The following is a 23753-nucleotide window of genomic DNA, read 5'->3' as shown; positions in this document are numbered from 1 at the left end:
CATCGAGCCCCACGCTCCTCTGGATCCTGAAGGTGTTTATCAGGAATGGCTTTCAGATAGGGCGCAGCCCCACGCATACATGGTGCCAGTCCTGGGACACTCGCTGGGGTCTTCGAGGCTTAATCACAGCCCCTGTCCGCACTAGGAATAATCTTCAGAAATCCCTCAATGGCCTCAAGGGAGAAGGAGGTGTTGTCCGCCCTAGCATGTCAAGTGAATATTGCCTTTGTAGTTTTTTTTCCCTCCAAGTTATTTGAATGTAACTATTATCTTTTCAACCGTAATGCGACTGTTTGACTTGTGACCTCGGGGATACTTTTCTTGTTGCTTTGAGATCTAGCCATGACTAAAACCAGAAGTTTAGATACATATGCAGACTTCTTTTTTTTGTCTGAAAAATAGACTGAAAATCTTGAATATCAGTCTCTCTCATGAGATGTCCTGATTTCACGCATTACAGCAGGGCCAGAAATAACATGAGAACAGCTTTTCTCACAGTATTTCGGTAGTTCTTTCCTGGCCATTGCCAAAAGCAGGATGTGAAGACATGCATGAGCATTAAAGCAAACTCCTATTAGAATAGTTCAAGTTCCTTTTGCATTGTGGTAAAAATTTGTGTCAATTTTTATTCTATTCAGACTATTTCAACTCTTTCAGTACTTCAAATATTCATCAGGGTTTTTTCTTAATAAATCATCCTGCTAGGTTAAATGTGATTTGTGGGTTTTCTTTTCTTTTTTTTTTTTTTTTTTAAACACACGCCAAGAATATGACAGAGTGCTCTGACCTAAATTGCACATTATTTGATTGTATGCATGAATGTTGGCTGTCCCACTGGCTACCCCACTGGCTCTGCAAGTGCTCCTCGTTGGTGTGATATAGGCATGCAGCAAGTGCTTGCTGCGCTGGGACAGACACTGCCCTCAGGTGCCTGGGTGATGATTCAGTGCCCCGGGGCATAAGGATAGAATCAGCCTCAGGTTTGCACAATTAAATTGTTTCCTTCAAAGCTGTCAACGAATTTAGGTGCCAGTCACCTCAGAGCATTTCCACAAAGTAGCAGAAGTGGATAGAGTTACCTGCCTCGCTGCCAGGGTAAATACCGGCGGTGAGTGCGAGCAGGATGCGGGGTCGCAGCCTGCTGCTGCTGCTCCGTGTGTGTGTGTGTGTGTGTGCGTGTGCATGCACGTGTGCATGTGCACGTGTGCATGTGCATATATATGTGCATGTGTGTGCTCCTCCTAGGTGAGACGTGCCCCATACAAGCAGCCCTGCAGGAGCTGGGGCAGCCCCGTGGGCTGTACCTGCCCTGTCCCGTAGCGGTACCCACGGCAGTAACATGAGGCGCTCCCGACTCTTCCCAAAATGACAGCCTAAACGCGTGCTGTGCCCAAATTGCAGCTCAGCCCCTCTGCCCTGAAGATCTCCATGTGTATCAGCCAGGGTTGTGTCTGCTCTGCAAGGGGAGAGATGCTTGGAGTGAGGCTTTCCAAAGACTTTGTCACGGGTGCTCCCCAGGGCACAGCCAAGGGCATCTGAGCCTTTTTGGACTCCACCTTCTCCGTCAGGTTGAAGCAAAGTGCAGCCCAGCATGTTTTAAGGCTCTGTTTGTATATGTTTCCTCTTCATGAGGAAATGACTCTTTCTGAGGACAGATGAAGTATCAGCACCTTTCTCGAGGTGGGTGAACCAAAGCTTGAAAATAAGTCTCTGGCAAGCTGCAGACTGCCAGGCTGCTTATGGGATCTAGTTTGGGGTTTATGGATCTAGCCTTGGGATATGAATCCCAGGATCTCAGATCAAGTGATGGCCTTTGGCCTTTAGGGGTGGCCAAAGCCCAGTAGAGGCTTTTAATCATCTTTCTCCAGACAATATCTGTGTTAAAACCACCTAAACCACCCGAGACTGGGCAGACTTTGCGGTTTCACACCCAGTGGTCTGAGGAGACCCCATTCTTGACACACTCCCCATTTTCTGGTGGGACTTAAATGGAGATGTGCAGCAGAAAAGGACAGGTGAGAGGGTTTTTTTTCTGTGGGACTTAAGGCTCTTCCTCAAGTGCTTGCTTGACCACTTTTGCCTGCAGAAGCAGGACATCTGTTGACCATCCTCCAGGGCCCCAAATCTCCCTCTGTGGATCGGGATGCAGATATCTGGGGAGGAGCAGACGGTCATTTGCAGTGCACAAGTGACATTGCTGCTTTTATTGAAGAAGGTGGAGCCCTTGAGGAAGGCACCCTCAACAGCTGCTGGGCCTTCTGTAGATCAGTGAACTCAACCGTGAGATGTTTTTCAATGTTATCGCAGCCACTGTCCTGTAAAAGGCTGTGACGATGATGCCAGCACCTGGTTGGAGGGCTCTCTGCCCCCAAAAAAGGCACTCCACTTCATGCCTATGTTTATGTGGGAGACTCTCCATGGATTGAGCCATAAGGTCCCAGTTAAGGTAATTCTGTTTGGCAGCAGCACTAGATAGTTTTCAATGAACATTTACAAACTGGCCAAGGAATATGATTTCTTAAACAAAAGATCCAGCTTTTTAAGGTTCTTACCCATGGAGCTGCTTCAAGCAGTCATCATGCTTCTGTCCTCCCTTGGATGGACTCCCCAGCTCTGGAACCAGGTGGCTGATAGTGCAGAAATGCTCAAAATCCTTGGAAAGGACACAATCGTGTCAATCGTCTCCAATGAAGGTAGCAGTCACAAACACATGGGTTTGCCAAAAGTCTCTGGCTAGTTCCAGGAAGCCTTCATTTGTTTGCATTGCTAATCTGTCAGAGACCGAGACTGCTTGGGGAGATATCAAGCCCTTTGTAAGCTTTCTTGCGTACCGCTTCTGCTGGGATCTGCAGGATAGCAGCCATCTGAGAAGGATTCGGGAGACTGCCCAGTTATCAGGCTGAGACAGAAGGAGCTATTCAGAGCTGGAGGCAAAGCAGCCCCTGGAGTTAAGTGTCTGTTTTCATTCTGCAAGTCCTCTTGTGCTTTCTGTTGCTTGGCAGGGATGGGAAATGGCAAAGCCTTGCTGCAGCAGGACGCAGATGGACTGGTGGGATGCCCTCCTGAGGTGCATCCCCTTGAAGGTCAGTGAATGCTGGGACGCAAGGAGGGCACCTGACTCACAGGCTGTGTCGGGATTCCCACTGCGAGAAAAAATTCTGTAAGCACTTTTGGAGCTCCCTTCTCATAGTAGAGTGAGGAGAGTAATTGGTATTGCCATGGACTTTCAAGCCCTTATGGAAAGGGGAGCAGCATGACAGTGGTAGATGATGGATCTCTTTACATCCATCTTCGGATTTCCATGTTGTTACCTACCACCTGGAGCTGCCCAAGGGACCTGTCCCTGCTCATGGTGGGCTGAGCTTGCAGCACATCCTTGGCCATCGGGCCCTTCCCAGTGGCAGCCTGCAGCCCCTGTTGGCTTGCACCATCATCTGGATTGCAGTCAGTCAGGACATGTTTGCCCAGATCACGCTCGGCCAACGTGAAATGTTACCTGCCCAAGTGAAGTGAGAACTGAGGCTGAGGTTTCATGTATTTCTCCACAAACTTTGTTGATTAAAACCTTGAAGGAGTGCCTGCAGGTGGCAGCCACCTTTTGCAGCTGAGTTCCCTCCACATTCTCACTGCTTTGTAAAACTGCTACCAGTTGATTGTATCAACACAATCTTCTTAATTTGTTGGACTGTTTAGTTTTAGAAATGTAAATCTTGTGAACTTCTAACAATTACTAACTTTCTCATTGGATTACATTCTTAGACAGTTTTATTGTTTCATGCTGCTGGGTTTTGCAGGGTTTTCTTTGGTCAGCCCTTCTAAGCTGCCACTTAGGACTGCTATGAAAACACAAGCCTCTCTGTGCCCAGCGCACGCCCTGCAGGACGCACAGTGGAAGCCATGGCCCAGGCTATTCACCATGCCATGGGATGCCCACAGATCTCCAGTGCTGGAGCTCTTCAGTCCCCACGTGTTGCTTTTCAGATTTTTGTCTATTTTTGAGACACTTCCACTGCATGGACATGCTTGTATTTGCCAATCTTAGGGCCCGCAGCACTGGGAAACATGGTGGAGAAGCTCTGTGCTGAATCTCAGCCCTCTCAGGGACGCAGAGGCTTACTGCAGCTTGCAGAGAGATGCCTCACAGCCATAAAGCTGCTTCTGCAGTTCAGCATTTTGGCCAGAACTTTCTGAGGCCCCAGCACCACATCTGCATTTTGTCCTGGTTGTAATGGTTGCTCATGATATGGAATAGCTGTTTCTAGGCTACAGGGGTCCTCTCTTAGGTTGGCTTTCTCTGATGGAGACTCTGGGGCTTGCAGAAGGTCTGAGGGTGCTGCAGGGTGCTTGAGCCTGTGTTGCCCATCTCCCAGAGCAAGGTTGCACATGGTAGAGTACAGGGGATTTTACTCTTAAAGATGAAATGTGATTTAGTTCTTTGGGGTGGTGGGTATGGCTGTGATAATCAGGTAGGAGAGGAGACATGATTCAAATTCACTTCTAGCAAAAATTAAAGTATTTTCTATTACACATTTCTACAGCATTCAGAATGGATTAAGCAGTAATTAGATATCATTAATTGCCACTGGAATTAAAATCATAACATAGCTCTCAGTAACTGTGTTGATTTAGAAATGTTGACAGTTATGAATCTACACTAGAACTTGTACAGCTCTAAGACTGGTGAATATGAGCATGTCCACACAATGGAAGGGTCTTAAAGGTATGCAAAAATCTGGAAAGCAACACGGGGGAACCGAAGAAAGTCCTGGTTTGGGGGAGTTTTTTTTTCTTTTCTTCATGCTGAGTTTGAAAAGAACTAGGCCTCAGTTCCTTCAGAGAAATCACTCCTCTTTGTTTTGTACCTCTTCGTGCCACATCAGATCCAGGGCTTGGCAGTCACCTATGCTCCTTAGTTGCTATGCTGAAAAACATTCACCTAGTCATTACATTCTGGGAAGCATACCAAGGCTGGCCCACAGATGTCCGCTTTCCCAAATATTTTTCCTTTTACATGACACCCCACCACAGACAGTTGTGGAATGGGCTGGAAGGAGGCATCGATCTGACCATAACTTCTGCTTCTGAACGTGCTTTGTCCCTCAGCTGCAAGTGCACACGGCGTGTTTCTCTCCAAGAGTTTCTCCAGCTCCACTGTGAGTATTTTCCTGCCTAACCTCATGCGGAGGTAAGGGCTAGGTAGTCTGCGTTCCAAATGGCCTACTTGAGAAAGTCAGCCATAAGTGAGTGTAATGAAGGTCTGCAGAGCAAGACTGGAAGCCACGGGGAAAGGAATTTTCCATTCTGGGCATACTGTTTGCCCATTGCTGGGCAAACACAGCACTAAAGGTGGCCAGGTGGCCATCCACGAACCTCTGTGCTATCGCACCCATCATGACCGAGTGCAGTTATGAATGATGGTGTGCTTTTAGCTAGAGTGAAGCAGCACATGTCTCTTCACTGAGTGCATCAGAAGCTCTTTTCCTTTATGCTGGTTGCCCCCTGAAAAATGGGCAGAGGAAACCCACTTGTTTACAACAAGGCATCATCCTCCAGTGGGACTGAGCTTGGCCCCAGTGAACCCCAGTTCCATAACCAAGGCTTACTAAACCGCTGGCCATCCACCACCAGTCTCCTTCTCCTCTTTTTTTTTTTTTTTTTTTGAGTGTCTGTTTGTCCCAATATGGGTTCCCCCACCCTTCCGTCATTGGAAGGTTTAATGCTGAGTGAAAAACCACGAATAGTCTTTGAACGTGTTCTGCCAAGTCTCTTTACAGTACAATACTGGCAGGAGTGAAACACTGGGGCCAGGCAAATATGCAAGCTTCATCACATTAAAGGAAGCAGAGCAGCACGGTTATTGCATCATTCTATGGCTTCCCAGACGTTGTTGTTATTTTTTCATTAGAGCAACAGAACTGCACTTGGTGCTTTTTGCTGAAGAGCCAAGGAGGCCCCAAAAGGCTGTTGACTGGAGAAGAGAATGCGGCAACTGGAAAGATGAGTGGTTTACTGCACTAATTTTATAGCACAGCCTTTACCAGTCTGTGGTAGAGGGAACCAGCAACATGATCTGTGTTCACATTTTTTATTTTTTTTTTTTACAAAAAAAGACACATAGCCAAGTACTTAAAACTATTTGCTTGTTCAAGACAAGTTTTTTGAAAGTTTAACTACTACTGAATCAACCAACATTTTTCAACACTAAATCATTTCAATTCCATATCGTATGTTTTTAATTTTATCAGCATCTGTAACTTTTTAATTACCATTTTTATTAAAGATTTTTTTTTTTTTTCCCAGAAGCAGTACACAAATCCCTAGTTATTTAATCCGGGCATTAGAACATGCAGTTCAAGGCTTGGCCATTGAAGCAAAACTCCACTGCCAGATGCGCCCACCAGACCACAGGTGCTCTGAGTTGCTCTCCTGTGATTGCCAAGCTCCTTGGAGAAGCAAGGGGTGTCACAGCATGGCTGGACAAAATTTACCACCACAATTTTAATCAACAGTTTGGCCCCCTGGAAGTTTCTAGGCAGATTCCCACCTAACGAGGAGGGAAGAAGCTTTAAAGGCACTCGGGGTCCTGGCACAATGGGGAGTTGCCTGGAAATTTATGCTTCATGACTTAATGTTTCATGGTTCAGCATTGGGATAATGTCATTCTTCTGGCCCTTGTCCAATATACACTCAAAGTGACAATATGCTGAGGGTTTGACTGGCCAACTACTATCTGGTCACCACATCAGCATTCCCAACTGTTGGACAAAAACACATGAAATTAGTGGAGATGGTTTTGTGCTGCTGGAGAGATGTAAAAGTGATAGGGTTAGGCCACGTTATATAATTTGGTAACCAAAGCCAAAGCTACCCTGTGTGGGTTTACGAACATTTCATTTGTATTTGAAGCAAAATTGATTGCAGTTGTCATAAAAGAAAGATCAAAAAGCTGAAGGGTACCGTGCTCCCTGTAGACTAGGTTAAAACATGTAACTCGCCAATGACAACAACTGGAAAAGAGAGCAGACCTTGCCAACTGGAAGGTGCCTGGCAGATAGCACAGAAACATCTTGAGAGAATAAACACAAGCCATGGTAATGCTGTCCGTGGAAATCCTTCCCAGCAAGCAGCAAATACTACTGAACTGATAACCAGGCAATACGATGGGAAGCACACGTTACAGTGTAAAACTGCACTCAAGGAAAAGATTCATGAAAATGGATGACTCTTGGCTGGCTTCAATACCCAAAGCAGCAAAATGTTGAGCACTGAGGAACATCTCTGTTTAAGCAGAGGAGGGAACAATAATTGGTAAAATTATTTCCTTCAGAAACTGTGTAATGTAACTTCCCATGGCAGGACTACAGCTGCAGATGCTGTGGTCCTGGCATGTTTCAGGTCACCAAAGCACGGATCAGGTTGTCTGAATTTAGCAGTGGCTAAGATACAGCATTGCTTCCTTCTGTTGTTCTGGATCCTGAGCAGTGTGTGGCAAAGTTTAAGTGGCTAAAGAAGAGGCAAACCACAATTTACAGTTGGGGAGCCGGCAGCTTCTGCCTCTGGAAATAAGCTCTGCACGGAAACTTGAACACCACTGCTAAAGAAACACATCGCGTTTCCATTGTAGTCATTCTGCTGTCATGTGTAAAACAAAGATTACTTTCATAGAAATGTTTAAGGAACATCCATTTAATTTATTAAGAGATGAAATTCTTCAACTAACATATTATCTAGTTTGGCCTCCTGGGTCGATTCCCACCTGATCCCCGTGTCAGCAGCTCATTTGACTTGTCTTAGGTGACGTGGAATGAAAGAGATAGCACAATTTCACACAAAGTGATCAGCGAGCCTAAAGCAAGTCAGTGATTCACATCTCAGGACAGCCCTGTGAATCTCAAGCTCATTTATTTGCCAAAGAAAGGTTTTGGTGATGGAGCAGAATAACAAAGCCCCTAACATATTGCAGATCCAGTGCACCCAGGCCGTGAAGTTTGTATTTCCCCAACAACGTGGAGACAGTATGGTGTGTCAAAACACATGCACTTGCCATTAGCATGAACATTACGAGGAAACGAACATAAATCCCAGACTTAAATGTGTAGTTTGAACATCCTGTGACAATTAATTTATTGATAATGGTTATCTGTCACCAAGCAATAAATCATGAACTCATGGAGTGGTAAAAGAAAAGCTATCTTGCTGCTGACAGATGCACAGACTGAAAGATTTGGTGGGCCTTTAAGGTTCCAGAAGTAATTACATAAAGGTGAAAGATTTCTTCTCTTGCTTTTTTTTTTTTTTTTTCTCCTCACCAACTATACTATTTCCATACTGAAAACAACACTTTCCTGACAACTTTTCTTACTTGGCCTCTACATTTTGTGAAATTTTAATGAACATGAGGAACAAAGCTTAAAGTGAGCAGCTGGTGAAGGCAGGCCTGGCGTTATTGCTGTGAGCTGGAGCATGGTGCCCTGCATCATGGAGGAGCTGGCTCCCGAAATTTTGAAAGGTGACGGATACTCTCTGCTGATGGTAACGTGGAGATGATGCTGATGGTAACTGCAGATATACTGTGGGCTGGAAAAAAGCTATTACAAGACTGCAACAATACAGAAAGAAAACAAGGAGGGAGGAGGCGACAGCAAAGGAAGGGCACCGAGGCTGGCTGCCTTTTTGTCACTGCGCTTCTGCTGCTGAAGTAAGACTCTGCATTGCGCTGAAAACAATATTGAGCTCCAGCACTCCTCACAAGCGTGTTTCCTAGGAGGCTGCAGGTTTACGTGGGCAAGCAGCAGCTGGTGGAAAGGGAAAGGGACAGAGGCATTTCCCTGTCAGGCACAGGAGCGCTGGAGCGTGAGCTCGCCGCTGCCCGGTTATAAATGGTGGGAATGCCGGGCCCAGGCGGCCGCGGCTGCTGGAGCTGATGCCAAGGCTTGAATGGGCCGGCGGGCGCTGCCAGGAGGGGGATGTGAGCAGGAACCAGGACCAGCTTTGTGAGCAGCCTTTTCAGGAGGCTGCGGTGTTGTGAAACTTAACACAGCTCTGCGGAGAAAGTGGAAGCTTGTCAAATGGACACGCTGTACTGCTCCCTTTAGGGGAGCCAGAAACTAGGTTCATTTATTCATTTTCCAACAGCTAAATCTTCTTATATTAATTATGTGGAATCCAGGAATTTTAGCCAAAGAAAGATGTACTTTTTAATACTGATCCTTTGACTGTGTGGCGATCTGTATCAATTTCAAAACTTCTTCTCCTTGCATAGAACTTTAAAACTTCAGGCATGGCACAGGAAAAGAAAATAGCACAAATAATTTGGCTTAAGTCTGGGATTAACTGTCTGAGACCTTAAAATAAAGACTTCAGATGAACCGCTCAGAGGCATAGGGGCTACCAGCATGAGTGTGAGTGTCAAGCTGAGGCCATTTAATTGTCAGGAACACGACATTTATTGCCCTGACGCCTGTATCATAAAATTAAGTTTACTTTAGAACTTATTCCATATGAAATCCATGTTAAACAGTCAAGAGTGCCTTGAGAGGTCATGTTAAGGACAACAATTATTGTCAGGGAGTTTTTTTCCCCTACTGCAGTAAGAAGAATAACACACCGGTTTATGTACTTCTGTAAGCAAGACAGTGACAAGCTGTTTATATCTACAGCTTCTCTCACAGGAACATAAATGAATAAATAAATAACACCAAGCCTCTCCTCTTCCAAATTAATTTGTCAATTAGTATTTAAAAGTATTTTTGCATACAGCAATGTAGCATACACTACTACAGCAGTGACATCAGTGTGATGATATGGATGTGTTTATTTAAAATAACGTATCATGTCTATGGGGCTGAGCTGGAAAATAACTAAAATACTATTAGCTTGGTCACGGGTTGCTGACAGAACTTGTGACAACCCCATGACTATGTTGGTGTTTGCACTTACCAAAAAATACTAACTGGATTCATATTTTGATCTCCAGACTGTCAGCACCTGCCTGTAGTTTATTTCCTTAAAGACACTATTTACACCTTCTAGGGCCCAATGTAATCCTCCTTTCTCAGGACTATATCAGGCTTTAAAATGACATTTTAAATGAGCCTTTGTGTCTGCTTTAGAGAAAACACAAGTGAAAGTTGGATTTGCATAATGCTTTCATTTAAAACTTCTGCTAAAAGTAAAATCAGTTGCTTTTAGTAGCCATGCCAGTTAGAGGAATAATAAAATTATAAACTGCTTCCAAAACAAGAAAATGGTTAATTATTCAGTAATGTAAAAAAAATCATTCAGAAGCAAGTACTTGACAAACACAAGTTATTTGAACATTTGGTGTAGTTTGTTTGTTTGTGTTTTCCAGTTTTGTCAGATGTCTGTGTCTGTAATTAAGACATTACTGCTCTCAAAGAAAGTGTTAGTATTATTTGTTGAGCATGCTATGTAGAGAGGATCTCTCCACTATAATATCAACAACTGATTATATGATTATTGAAATTAGCTCTAATTTTGAATATAATTTTATGCAGAAAATAAAGTAACTACTTCAATACAATGTTGTCCTCAGTTTAGAAATGGAAAAAAAAAAAACAATCAGATAATGTGTGAACATAAATATAATACTCTACTTTTATTTACAGATGGTAAATTTTAATTTGATTTAAACACATATGTTAATTAAAACACATTTCACCAGCTACTTATAAAATTAAGCCCTATTTTGTTTCATGTTGGTGGAAACAGGAAATTTGGAGCGATGTCTACTGCTACAGCTGTTTGCAGTACTTATATAACACCAGATGTGAGATTGATGTATCTGTATTTTGCCCTCTCCTGTGAGTTGCAAGTGATCAAACAGGCAAAAACATAATGACAGGATGATTAGACAAATTTAGCACAAAGGAATTGTTCAAGACATTCCTAAATTACCACCCGACCCCACACACAGTGATGGAAAATGTATTTATTGCAATGCAAACAGATACACAAAACCACTTATATCCACAACTAATTTCAAATACAAGCTTATTAATTGTAGAAGGCACCTTAGCCATATCTTAACTGGTAGTCTTTTAAAAGATGCAATACTAAGAGATCCAGAAAACTAGGTGTGAGCATTTTCTAAACCCCAGGTGTGACAAATCATCAATGTAAAAACAAATACCTTTTCCACAGATGAATTTTTGTTATTAAATTATTCTAATTTAAATGAGCTGTTCCATGACATACCAATGGTAGAAGAAGCAATCGTTCATTCAGATGTAGCTGGATTGCAGTACAAGGGTGTTGGTAAAAGCTGTTGAAGCATCAGCCATACTTCGCTTTTTCTGTTGCTAGAGCCAATCTGCGAATGTTTGCTATGCAACCAGCTGCTGCCTCCTGCAGAGTTTCATCTGTAGAGCCCACCATAGTCAGTAGGAGCTACAAAAATAATATTAAAAACAGCATAAGAAATACAAAAAGTATGCTATCATTTAAATAGTATTCAAATCATATTTTTAACAATTGGATGCATTTACTCACATATATATAAGAAATAAAATATTGAAAATTATATTAACAAAAAACATTGTATTATATGTGTCCATATATATAGATATTTATGTATACTTTTGTATACCTATATGTATTAACATACACATAGAGCACAACACTTTATATCTTATCACATTTGTACCTGCAATTTGATATTTCATGTCTGATTTTCTATTTATTTTATCTATCACATCTGCCTATTGGATCTGACTTGGATTTTTTTCTTGAAAGTAGAAATTGCGTATGTGTTAATCGAAATCGTGGTTTCCCTCGAGGGCATACTAGTATATTTGTACATGCTCAAGATTTTTAATAAACAAAATCATGCACTTTTTTTTTTGCTTTTTTTTTGGCCTTGATCATAAAACTGGATCCATGTGAAGGGACCCCCGTGTCCCATTGACTGTAATAGGTTTCTTTATTGTCACAGCGAACCACTCACGTTAAACTGCTTGAGGGATACAGATCTGGGCATACCATTCTTATATATTTGCATGTTAAAGTGAAAAAACAAAAGCTCAACAAAGGCACCAAACGTTTGGAGCGGATTCAGCTCTTCAGTCATGTGGAGTAGATTCTTTACTCTGGAAGTCATTCAATTTTTTCAGTGGAAATTCCCTTGGAGTAAGGTACTGTTCAACACAAGCGTGACATAACACAGGCCTTGATGATAAAACATTTTTATATATCAGAAAATCATTAATAATGGTTTTGGATCTCTTTTCCTTAGTGTGTTGCAAGTCAGTGATGCAACTGCAACTGCAATATATGCTGGAAAACAGAAGACTCTTGCCTAGCTTAAATCAGCTCCACACAATCCTCACATTTCTGAAAATCTGCCAAGCTTAATGTGCGTCCAGGTATTTCGAAGCTCAGACAGCTCTAATTAAAACCTATATTTTCAGTCTGCAATACTTAGGATTCTGTGTTCACCCAAACAATGTCAAACCACAAAGAAATCTGTTATCACTCAACTCCAGAGCATATTTTTCATACAGCTAAAATATTACATAAAATTATGAACTGCTAAATATAAAAGTATAAATTGAATGCAGACATTAAATTCATATGCTACCTTTTTCTAACCTTCCAGCAATCATGAGGCATGGGCCACAGCTGCACACATATGGCATTTGCTTATAAAGATCAAAGCATTTTATACTTGAGGAAGTATTTGTGTTAGCCAAATGTACAAAACAAGCATCTTGCCAGTCACCTTTCACCCCTTGACCCTTATATGTACCTTGTAAGAATGCCTGTAATATGCCTGAATTATGTCAAAAAGAGTATTATGTAAATGAAGCATCAAATATTTTTTTCTTCCCAAAATTTCCATTGGGGTAATCAACTGTCTGTGTCCAAATAGCTAAATAAGAGCTCTTAAGGTGTGAACACTTCTGAAAAGCTAAACCAGAGATATATGTATTCAGTGACAGTATATAAGAAAAGAAGACAATTAAAGAGAAAGGTTTATATTCTTGTGCTTTATTTGCAGGAAAACTCTGGCCAGGTTCATCAGCCAGTGAAGTCGGGGGAAATTTCACCACTGACTTGGGCTGGTGGCACGATGAAGCAGCACGGCTCTGTGCAGTGATCAAGCTGCCCTACAAAGCACGAAGGCCAGAATGCAAGTCTTATCAGACACCTACCTTAAAAGAAATACCCCTGAATGAAGTTCTTTCTTCCTTGCTAATTTCCACCAGCTGAATTCTCATTAACTTAAAATGCTTCTTTGGGTGCCTTACAACTTTCTCGTGTAACTTACAGAGGAAAACTGGTATAGATCCTTCACGTCCCTGACTCAAAACCAAAAATATGTATGCACATACCGTTCATACGGTGGTTTTGGTAATGCCATAAGTTTCAAATTTGGGAGCAAGGAAACTATATGCCATATGTGATTATTCACTGCGTCTTCACAAACCTAGTGCAAGGCTTTTCAGTGTAGAGTGTGCAACTCAAACTTCCATAATAAATTCAACATGAGATTTTTTTATCAGTTCTTGAGAGCAGACATTCATCATGAAATTAATATTTTGGAGAGGTATTGTTTAGTGGAAATATAGCAAAAAGTCAAAATAAACCTTTGCCTTTGTTATGACTCCATGTTAGGTAGTCCTCAATACAAGGTTATTAATTTATTCTTTTAGCCACCACTTCTGGGCTCAGAAGACTTGGGAAAATAAATACTTTTTTTGTCACTTTCCATGGTGAGCTCAATATTAAGCAATGACAACGGCAGTGGTGGGGACTGGAGGGGGAGGGTTGTCTCTGCTTTTTATTGCAGCTACATGTTGGAGAATCAGAGTTTGGTATCAAAGAACAACACATTACAGGACATGGATTCAAGGTACCTTTGCAGATGTCTAAAGAATTAATGGTATGCAACAATGCAAACAGCAATTTTTATAAAGATAATAGAACTGCTTTTTTTCCTTCTGAGTTTGGGGGATCAATTGTTCTCTAATTTCTCATTCTCCTCAATCACTTGCCAGTTGCAACATCCATAAGAATTGCCACATTATACAAAATCCTGTACTACAGCATCTCAGGATTTTCAGAATATAAGTTCAAAGAAATATTCCTGGAAACACATTCTTATACAGTTGCTGTCTCTGGGGACTGAGGATATACAGCACTATTTGCCAGTCAATTTATTCCATGTGTTAACAAGAGGGCAACTGCAAAGATTATTAAAAATGCAAAATATTTCTATGTAAGTAGGCGATTATAAACTTAGGAATCTAACTTCAAAGATTTGGATATAAATGTTATCTTAAATGAAATAAAATTTTATCCTTTTCATATGCACCAGCAAAGGTATAATTCTCTTGCTTCCTAATTGCCACTTCTTGATGCTTTTGTGGGTTCAGTTCAATTGACTGGCAATTTGGGTCATCCAATTCAGCTATGGAAATGTATGCATAGATAGTATCCACAGATCGTATCCACATACTGCATGTATTTGACAAGTCCAAGAGAGCTTTTTTTAATATATATTTAATTTTTTTTTTTTATTCCAATGCACAAGTGCAATATTACATGTCCTTCTTCTTGATGCAATGTCCTTGAACTTCATGTATCCCTTCCTTCACTGTTCAGGTATTGTTTTCTGACACATGTAAATGTTAACAGATGTGAGAAACAGTAAAAAGCATGTGGTATAAATGCTTCTTTCTGGCACATAAGAGGCACTTTCCATAGACAGAGAAAGCATTTGCAGTACTATGTAGACTTCATTTTCAGTTGGCAGGTATCTATATTCTAAGGCAACAGTCCAAAATTTTTTGCACAGTTAGCACGTCATACCAGCAAATAAGCACAAATACAAGCTGTTTGGGGAACGTACAGAGCATATGTAGCATTTATGGGTTCCAAAAGCAGGAGTAGTGCACAGCCAAATCATTTAAACATCCAGAACAATTAAGAAGATTTTGCTGTTACTATCCCAGCTTTAAAATAGCAGACAACTGTGCGGCTGCATTAGCATAGCACAGTCACAGAGTAACTCTGAACGGAAGAGGTCTCAAGGTCTCTCGTCCAAGCTTGTGCTCAAAGCAGGGTCAGCCCTGAGATTTATACCAGGTTGCTCAGGGTTTTATTCATCCTGATCTTGAAAACCTCTGGGGTCGCGGACTGCACAGCCTCTTTAGGCAACCTGTTGCAGGGTTTGTCCCCAGAGAGACAAGGCTTTCCCTATATTCAGTCTCTCTTCTTTCAGTTTATGCCTGTTGCCTCTCATTCCCCAGCCATGTATCACCGTGAAAAGCTTTGCCACATCTTTTTGATGACTGACCTCCTTGTAATTACTGGAAGGCTGCTATTAAGTCCGCCTGAAGCTCTCTCTTCTCCATGCTGAAAAAACCACTTCCCTCAGTTTCTTCTCACAGGACAAGTGCACTAGCTCTTCACCATCCTGGTGGCAATCTGCTGAACTAGCAGTTTATCCGTGTCTTTCCTGTACAGAAGGGCCCACAGCTGGGTGCCATGTTCCAGGTGAGAGGTAATGAGTACTAAGAGGAAGAAGAATCACTTTCCTCAACCTACTGACTGTGCTCCTGCTAGTACAGCCCAGTTCTTTGTTGTCAGGACACACTGCTGGCTAAGGCTGTCTTCCAAAATCTCCATGCCCTTTTCAGTAAAACTCCTCCACTACCAGTCAGTCATTAGCCAGCATCACTGCAAGGGCACGTGCAAGTGTAAGTATGAGTCCTTCTCAGGCACAGGACTTGGTCTTTGTCCTTGGCTGAATTTTGTAACGTTCCTGTTGACGTGCTCCAGCCCTTACCTTTGGTCAATCTATGTTGACTGTTGCCAGTCAGTGTCTCCTTCCTGTGCCCAGAAATGTGTTCAAGGAGGATTCTTCCCATAATTTCCCCAGAGACCGATGCAAGGCTGACCACGCTGTAGTTTCCTAGACTGGGAGGAGGAACTGTTGCTCTGAAGACATGCTTGGCAAATTCCCATTGCTGCGTCTTATGCTCCCTGGCATACCAAAGTCATAACAACTGTTCTTCAGGGCAACAGTAAGAAGTAAGGGGGTAAACCAGAATATTTGCTTGCACGTTTATGCATCACCAGTGATGCTGCCTTCTACTGGTTGAAAGCACAGCTTCCTTACGATAGTATCTCTAAAGTCACAAAATATCCAATTGAAACCCCATTTTTTCAAACAAGATAACACAAGAGTCAACAAATCAACTTGTAAAAGTGTCCTTCCAAAATGGGTATGTTTCCCTGGATAAGTAAGACAGTAATAAAAATGGGCTATTAATTCCCGTTTCTATGAAGATGTCTTTCCAGAATTTTTCACTTCTACAGAAGAAGTAGCACAAGGAGATTTTAATGCAGAAAAAGTGCAGACAAGTTTTACATCAATAAATCCTAAATGTGACAAAAACTCGTAAGGAACCATAGTGCCATGACCTGGGTACAATATTACATAAGTATTCAATTTGCTACTTTCCTTTAGACACAGTCTTTCACAGCTTCCCATCTCACAGGTGGGGGAAGCAGAAAGTACAGGAAGTGGTGTTTTCAGAAAGAGTAGTTTGCAGTTAGTCACTTGATGTTTCTACGAGTTTTCCAAAGCAGTGGACAGTGTAGAACAACACTGCTGGACAGAAGTTCCTGTACTCATATAAAGCAGATACAGATCAGCCTAAGCTATACTCTGGAGTCCTGTGAATATGAAAGCAAATGATGGAAGAATAACTATTAAAATAATTTTAATGCCTTTTTTTCTATTTTTTGTTCGTTCATTTGTTTGCTTGTTTATGTTTTTCTGCCCTGTAAAACAGATTTTATTAGATTTTTTTCTGATCAGAAGGAAATATGGGCTAACTCCTTCAATAAGATTCATATCTATACTGGGAAGTTAGTCAGAGTTCACATAGGGCTTAAAACTCCTGGAACTAAAGACATTTACTTCAACACAACTGCTGCTTCTATCTGCTGTGCTGGTGATGACATCTTGTAGATTGACATAACATTTCCAGTTGGTGGTAGGACTTGCCATTTCTTTGGTTAAATTTAGATTTAGTATCTGACTTCTTTTACATGCAACATTTCCTAAAGGATACTAAATTTCTAGCACTGTGATTTTCTAATTGCGTAACACTTCTTTTCCAAAAAAGACATTTTTCACATGCTTTTTATAAACCTAACCTAAAAAATACTTTAAATAAAAGCATATGGTGGAAGCTTATCCAAGAAAGTATCAGTCTAGATCCAGGCAGCATTTTGCTAACTTTCAACACCATATTGCACACTGGAAAATATTAAAGCACCTAGTTTGAGTGTTATGTTACACATATTCCTATGAAAATATTTCTTAAAAAAATTAGATTATAAATAATAAAACATCCTCTACAATCAAAGCATAATGAGGGTTAAGCTAAATCAGTTTCTGAATTAAAATTCAGGCCCATTTCCTGATTTCTTCTTTCAGCGGAGTGAAAGGATGCCCCATGTACCAAGCACAGCCTCCTAAGAAGAAGATGCTCAAGCAAATTCTGCAGTGTTTTCTCTTAATTTTTTTTTTTCCTCATGTGACACAAAGAGAATAGATTTCAGATGTAAAGTCTTTGGGCCAGGGAACACTGAGTTAGCAGAGGTAGAAAATCCTGTACCACAAGGCTCCAGTGAAGGCAAAAGATGGGCAGGGCAGACACCCACTGTGCTGACTGCCCCTCACACAAGACCTCTCCACTCCAGGACTAAAGTCAGAGCAGCCCCTGACGTGGCCCAATTCACTCTGAGTGCAAAGAGGAGGAACTGAAACACTCTGGCTGGGCTGGGTGAAATCCTAGCAAGATCCCACCTGGCTTCTTTTCCCTTCCTCTTTCATTTCTGTCTTTCCCCTTCTCTCTCCCCTGAAACACATTTCCATTCTAGCAGCCATGGATAAAGGGTAACAACCCTTCAGCGTCAAGTCAGGCAGACTAGGGGATGAGAAGGTCCAAATGATGCAGCTTAGGCTAAGGTACACCTGAACATGGTAGCAGTCAGTAGGCTGGTCAGGAGCTCTCTCTTCTTTCTCATCTTTCCCTTACTCCTTAAAACAAACGAACAAGCAAAAACCAGTGAAGGAGAGTGCAGGGGGAAACCTGTACCCTTTCTGCAAACAGCTGCAGGACATGTTAGGGTGGAAACAAACTTGTCTGCAGTTTGTGGTGTACTTCCAGGTATTATATCACCTCACCTGCTTTAGAACTTAGGACTTATCCTCTGCAAGTGATTACTTTTTTCTGTATAACTGCCTGCAACAAAGCAGCTGTTAGGTAAGCTGAATCCCACAATATGCTGGGAAACAAGGGAGAAAGAACAGGATGGCTTGACAGATTCAGTGAAGAATTCTGAACATCTGATTATGGTACACTATCATGAAATGTTTACTATTTCTTTAGAAATAAACAGTTTCAGTGAACTTCAACAGATTTTGTCATGATAGATTTGCAATTTAAAATTCTTCTGCATAGAGCTCCCCCCCCCCATCCTCCTCTTATTACAGCTAAACTTAAGAGCATTTGGGTCAAGGGCGTCTCCAACACAGCTGAATTGTGTGGGTCTCCAACACATCCGAATTGTGCTTATTGCATATACTCTTGAACAGAAATCCTCTTGGACAAACACTAATAAAATAAAAAATATATATATAGCTCTCTTACTGTCCAATAAGGTTAAATGTGGCATTGCTTCACTTGTTGGAAAAATATATAAAACCTGAATACCTATAGTAAATTATAACATGGTACACGCTAAATACACATACATACTCGCAAGTTTATATATATGTAGAAAATATGAACAAAATACTCTACAGCTCTTTCTATACCTCATCTGTATTAACTGTCTATTTCTTATAATCGTATTATTATTTAGGGGAGGGCGCCCCACTTCTGCACAAAGACAAAAAGGGCAGAGAATTCTGAATATCAATGACAAGGAAGATGTGAATAAAATGGTATATGGTAAAATGCAGAAAGGTTTTAAAACTTTGTAAACTTGCAGGCCACCTTAAAACACACTAAGTTGAAAGGTTTTCCCATCTCAAGTTGTTAGTCATTGGAATTCAGAGGGATATTTCCCACAATTTCAGATGTAGCTGAATATAAACATATAATGGAAAGGTAATACAGCTAAATAAAACTAGTAATAAAAACATTTTGAATCTTTGTTTAAAAGGTACGATTATATGCAACCAATCAGGGTCCTTAAGGGCAGATAGTTTGAATCTACATTCAGCTGTAAGAAGTTTGGTGCAATATTAAGAAAGAATTCAATGATCATGAGCATTCCAACGTACAAAAGAGTCTTACAGGATATGAAATTCATCCCACAAAAAGCAATAGGCAGATCTGATAATCCAGAAGTGATGAAGCCCAAGGTCTTACAGCACAGTTTTATTTGAACCACTTTCTCTATTTTATTTTTATTTCATTGTAGTTTTCAAGAGAAGATTAACATATAAAAGGCTCTTGGTGGGATAGAGAGAACAAAGAATTTTCTCATAACATCAATACAGTGACATAAAAAAAGCTTTTTTCAATTCACTGGAAATTCATTGTATTAAAACAGGAGTCTGCTTACTTGCTACATGTAATGGGTGTTCAAAACAGTAGGCTTATGCCATGGATGTTCTTTTCCTTTCATAATTTAGTCTGGTTCTGTAACATGTTGGGGATTATCCTTCCCTTATTTTGCTGCAGCCTAACCAATTTTTCTTTTTATTCCCTGCTTATTTTCAGTATGTATCTGATATTTTATGCCTGCTTTTTCATATATATTTTTTTTTTTCATTTTACAGGAGCATGACTTTTACCTTGCCCTTCCTTCCCAAATATTACTGCGGAGGTGGTATAGGAAATTGAAAAAAGATCTGCTAATTCAGTTTTGGTTTTCCAATTTTTTTTTAATTACTATTAATATGAATACTGTTATTTTGTCTCTGTCTGTCTGTCTCTAGCAGTCATATAAAGGCTTCATGGAAGCCAAGAGAGGGCAGATGCAAATAAACTCTCAGAAGCAAGTCAGAGAAAAAAAAGCTGTCCAGGAATCCTCACATATGGTTCTACTCGACTTCTCAGCAATGCCCTGAAAACATCATGCATTTGGTTCTTTAGTTTACCTGTTATTCTTGAAGTACACCATAACTAGTCTGTCTTTAAAGACAACATTGAACTGCAGCAAAGAGAAACCACAGTTTCCAGACTACTGACAAACTTTGCAGTGTTTATCTCAAGCTGTATCTTAGACTGAGAACAAGGTCCAAAACCTTACTGTACTAGTATTTTAAAAGTACGTTACATCTACTGGTATTGCTGGACTGACTTCAAACTCTCTTCTGTATTCAATTCCAAGTACTGATTTTGATCTCTAAAGTCAATACAGATTTAGAACCAATGGTCTAAGTGTCTGTCTCACTGCCTATGTACGATCATAATAATCAAAACCAGTGGGATGCTTTTGCTAGTAAACATTACATATCAAAATCTGGGGATAAAAGCAGGACAGCCATACTGTAGACCCATACAATAGCATTTGTTTCAAATAACAAGACAAAGTATTTTAAAGACTTTTTTTTTTTTTTTTGGTAGTGTACTAGAAGACTGATCTATAATCTCATGTTTTGAGATGTGTGGGTGGCAACAGTGCATACATTTACATAAACTGGAAGAAGACTGGCATTGTTCAATTTATAGTCTGTTTTTAAACTAGCAAATGTACCAGAGAACATTCAATTAGAACAATTTATGAAACTAGCACAACTATATATATAGATATAAATTAATAAATTACTTCTGTAGTATTTTCTGGGTAGATTCCAAGATGAGAGTGTAGAATTTAATAATAATTTAATTATTTTTTAATTCTTCACATTTGGATCTCCTTCCTAACTGACATTAATTTCCCAAAACAAATAATATAAAATAAGAATAAGCCCATATATAACTACACTATCCCTTTGGATAAAACTGGGATGTCTTCCAGTCTAGAAAGACAGTAATTTATCTTAGGTCAAAATATGAGAAGTGTATTTGAACTGATTATTTATTTGTTGTTCTTTCTACATTAATTTCTTTCATGTTGGGGCACTGCTAAGGATACTTAGTAAACAGCAATTACATTAAACACAGAAAAAAATATCACAGCATAAATGATTGTATAGATAGTATGAACACAGCTCAGCTTTATTCATACAAATACAAAATTCTGAACTTAAGAAAGCACAAATGGACAAAGGTCTGTGTATAGCCCACATTTTATTTCCTATCTGTAAATTTCAAAAGTTGCCTGTCTTTCCTTGTTTTCTACTTTTTAAGTTTTTGCTTTGGATTACAGTGAGGTGAGCTGCAGGAATATTTTTTTCTTTATTTTTTCCTCTCTTAAAATTGATATTCACATTTGCTGAAGTCTGTATATACTACCAATTTTTGTATTACTCTTTTTCTTTTGTCACTACTTTTGTGATGTATGGAGGACAACAGACAGAGAACTGAATGTATGGTATCAAGGAAAAAAATAGAAGCAACAATGAACACAGAGTGGAAGTTACTACTTTTTCAGATTGTAAAACTGCTTCTATTTTGTTACTAGACAAGAACATAAGGAATGAGTTATTTTACATTGAGGATTCAACTTCCTTAAATCAACCCAAATTTCAGAATGAGTTGAACATTGCTTTATGAACACTGTCTGATATAGTGATCATAAAATATATACAAGTGCTGGAAATTTGTATGCTTTCATAAAGGGTATGCTGTAGAAAAACATTACCATGGACACTTATTTTGACAGACATATGGGTTTTCTTTTTTTTTTTTTTGGCTCATTTGTTTGCTTGGGAGTTTTTAGTTTTCTAAATAGAAAGTTCTAGTTATGCTTGGGCAAGTGGAGGTTGTAGCACAAGTATTAAAGCTCTGACAGAGCTGGTTAAAACATGTGGGGGAAGATATGAAAATTAATTTTCTAAAAACATGCAACCTTATACTTTATTATGGAAGAAAAAAAATCATGTGGACTTTCTAGAAGAATGCTACCATGCCAGAAGCTAAAAAGAATCCCTATCAATACTCTGAACTCTGCATGGTGGTTACTTTGTATTCCAGGTAGCACGAAAAGGTTGAAAGGTTGGTTTACCAGCTACCCAAAATATTATTTCATAATGCTTATGTTAGCACAACCACATTATTAACAGAATGTTGGATGTTTTGGGGTAAGAATACTTGGGGCACATTGCAGCGTAACTATAACACTGTGGGGAAGCTGGTGTAAAACAAAGCACTACTCTTATATAGGGAATATTCTCTTTTCATCCTTCAGTTCACAACTGAAAAAAAAAAACAAAACTTCTTTTTCATAAAAACACTATCCCATGCTTGAATCACGATAAAAATAAGGCGGTTACCAACTCTTGCATCTTTATGTAGAACAGTTGTGTTTGTTAAAGAGTGATTTCTAGAAATACAATTCTCTCATATGCATCTGTGATACTCAAGAATTAAATAAAATAACAGTTCTTCTCCCCTCTCCCTAGGACGTTTGCATGAATTTAAAGAAAAATAATTCTTATGCATATTGCATGAGAATTCTGGGATAATGAGATGAAGAGCAGAGAGATTAACAGAAACAGCCTGAGCAATCAGAAGCAAACCCAAGATCCAAAGTCCAGGCTTCAGAGTGTCCCTAACTCTACGTTACAAGGGATTTTTGTTTGTCCAAGGACTTTATTGCCTTGCCCAAACATGGACCTATTTTTAGTGCTAGCGAATTGTTACTGAACGTCCCTTTGCATCTGCTGCACATGTGCAGCGTGCCATAGGGTCTCTTGTAGTACACGCAATGCTTTCATGAAAGGCAAAAACTTTGTGCTGAGCTGTAATGTACTTGCACTGGAGATTTGGCATGGCTCAGTATTGTGAATTGCAGTTTGCAATCAGCTGTCACCTCTACTGCCATGAAGGACTAAGTATTGTCAGCAAACTTTGCAATCTCACCTTTCACCATCCTTTCCATTATCATTCATGAATGGCAAGATCCCTTGGCTGCAAAACCTGATCCTAATTCCTAATTCCTACACTTTGAGTCGTCATTTCTAACCAGTTATTTATTCTTTCTAGGATTTTGCCTCCCTGTGACATAGCAGTTTGATTTTTTTATGAGTCTTTGGTGAAGAGTGCTGTTGAATGCCCTCTTAAAACCCAAGAGGAGTAAATCCAACACTTAAAAATAGCAAGAAAATTACTGCAGATGGATAAAATTATATGGCAACTGACGAGAAGATGAAATGCTTTATGAAGCAAAATACTAATAAAACATTATCTCTACAGTGAATGTCTAAGAAATCCAGGACAAAAGTATGATGGACCTTAGTGAGATATATACACCCTCCATTAAGCCTATAATGCTTGCTGAGTCCAGCAACTATGTCTTTGCATTTCTGTATAGGAGATAAGCAAATCTTATGACTTTTGGATTTGTTCAGGTTTCACAGGTACAATGTATACAGATAAAAAGAGCAAATAAACCTGGATCATCCCACATACCTCTGGTCAAGACAGGCAGTAGGCAAGTGGTAGCGAAAGAGAGGACCTCCCCAGGGCAGTTCTGGTTTTAGGTGTTCTAAATATGTTTTGGAGATCTTTAATGTTTGAGCATTGCCACAGGAACCTATATTATGTATCTCACCCCGAGTCCAGTGGTTGGAACTGTAATACATGCATGGCAGT

At 40.2% G+C, this 23753-nt stretch overlaps 1 protein-coding gene across 6 annotated transcripts in view; it reads right to left on the bottom strand.

Moving 5' to 3' along the window:
- Window positions 1-10586: 10586 nt before the first annotated feature.
- ODAD2 (outer dynein arm docking complex subunit 2) overlaps window positions 10587-23753 on the bottom strand; it is a 95223-nt gene continuing 82056 nt past the window's right edge. For all 6 annotated transcript variants that reach the window (XM_040548355.1, XM_040548359.1, XM_040548354.1 and 3 more), the window contains exon 20: window positions 10587-11409. In XM_040548355.1, the coding sequence (XP_040404289.1) occupies window positions 11296-11409 (114 nt within the window). In that variant the 3' untranslated portion in view covers window positions 10587-11295. The remainder of the gene's footprint in view (window positions 11410-23753) is intronic.

The sequence above is a fragment of the Cygnus olor genome, chromosome 2 (genome assembly GCF_009769625.2).
Source record: "Cygnus olor isolate bCygOlo1 chromosome 2, bCygOlo1.pri.v2, whole genome shotgun sequence".
NCBI classification, from domain to species: Eukaryota; Metazoa; Chordata; class Aves; order Anseriformes; family Anatidae; genus Cygnus; species Cygnus olor.
The sequence above is the reverse complement of the archived record's forward strand: the minus strand, read 5'-3'. Positions and strand labels throughout refer to the sequence as shown.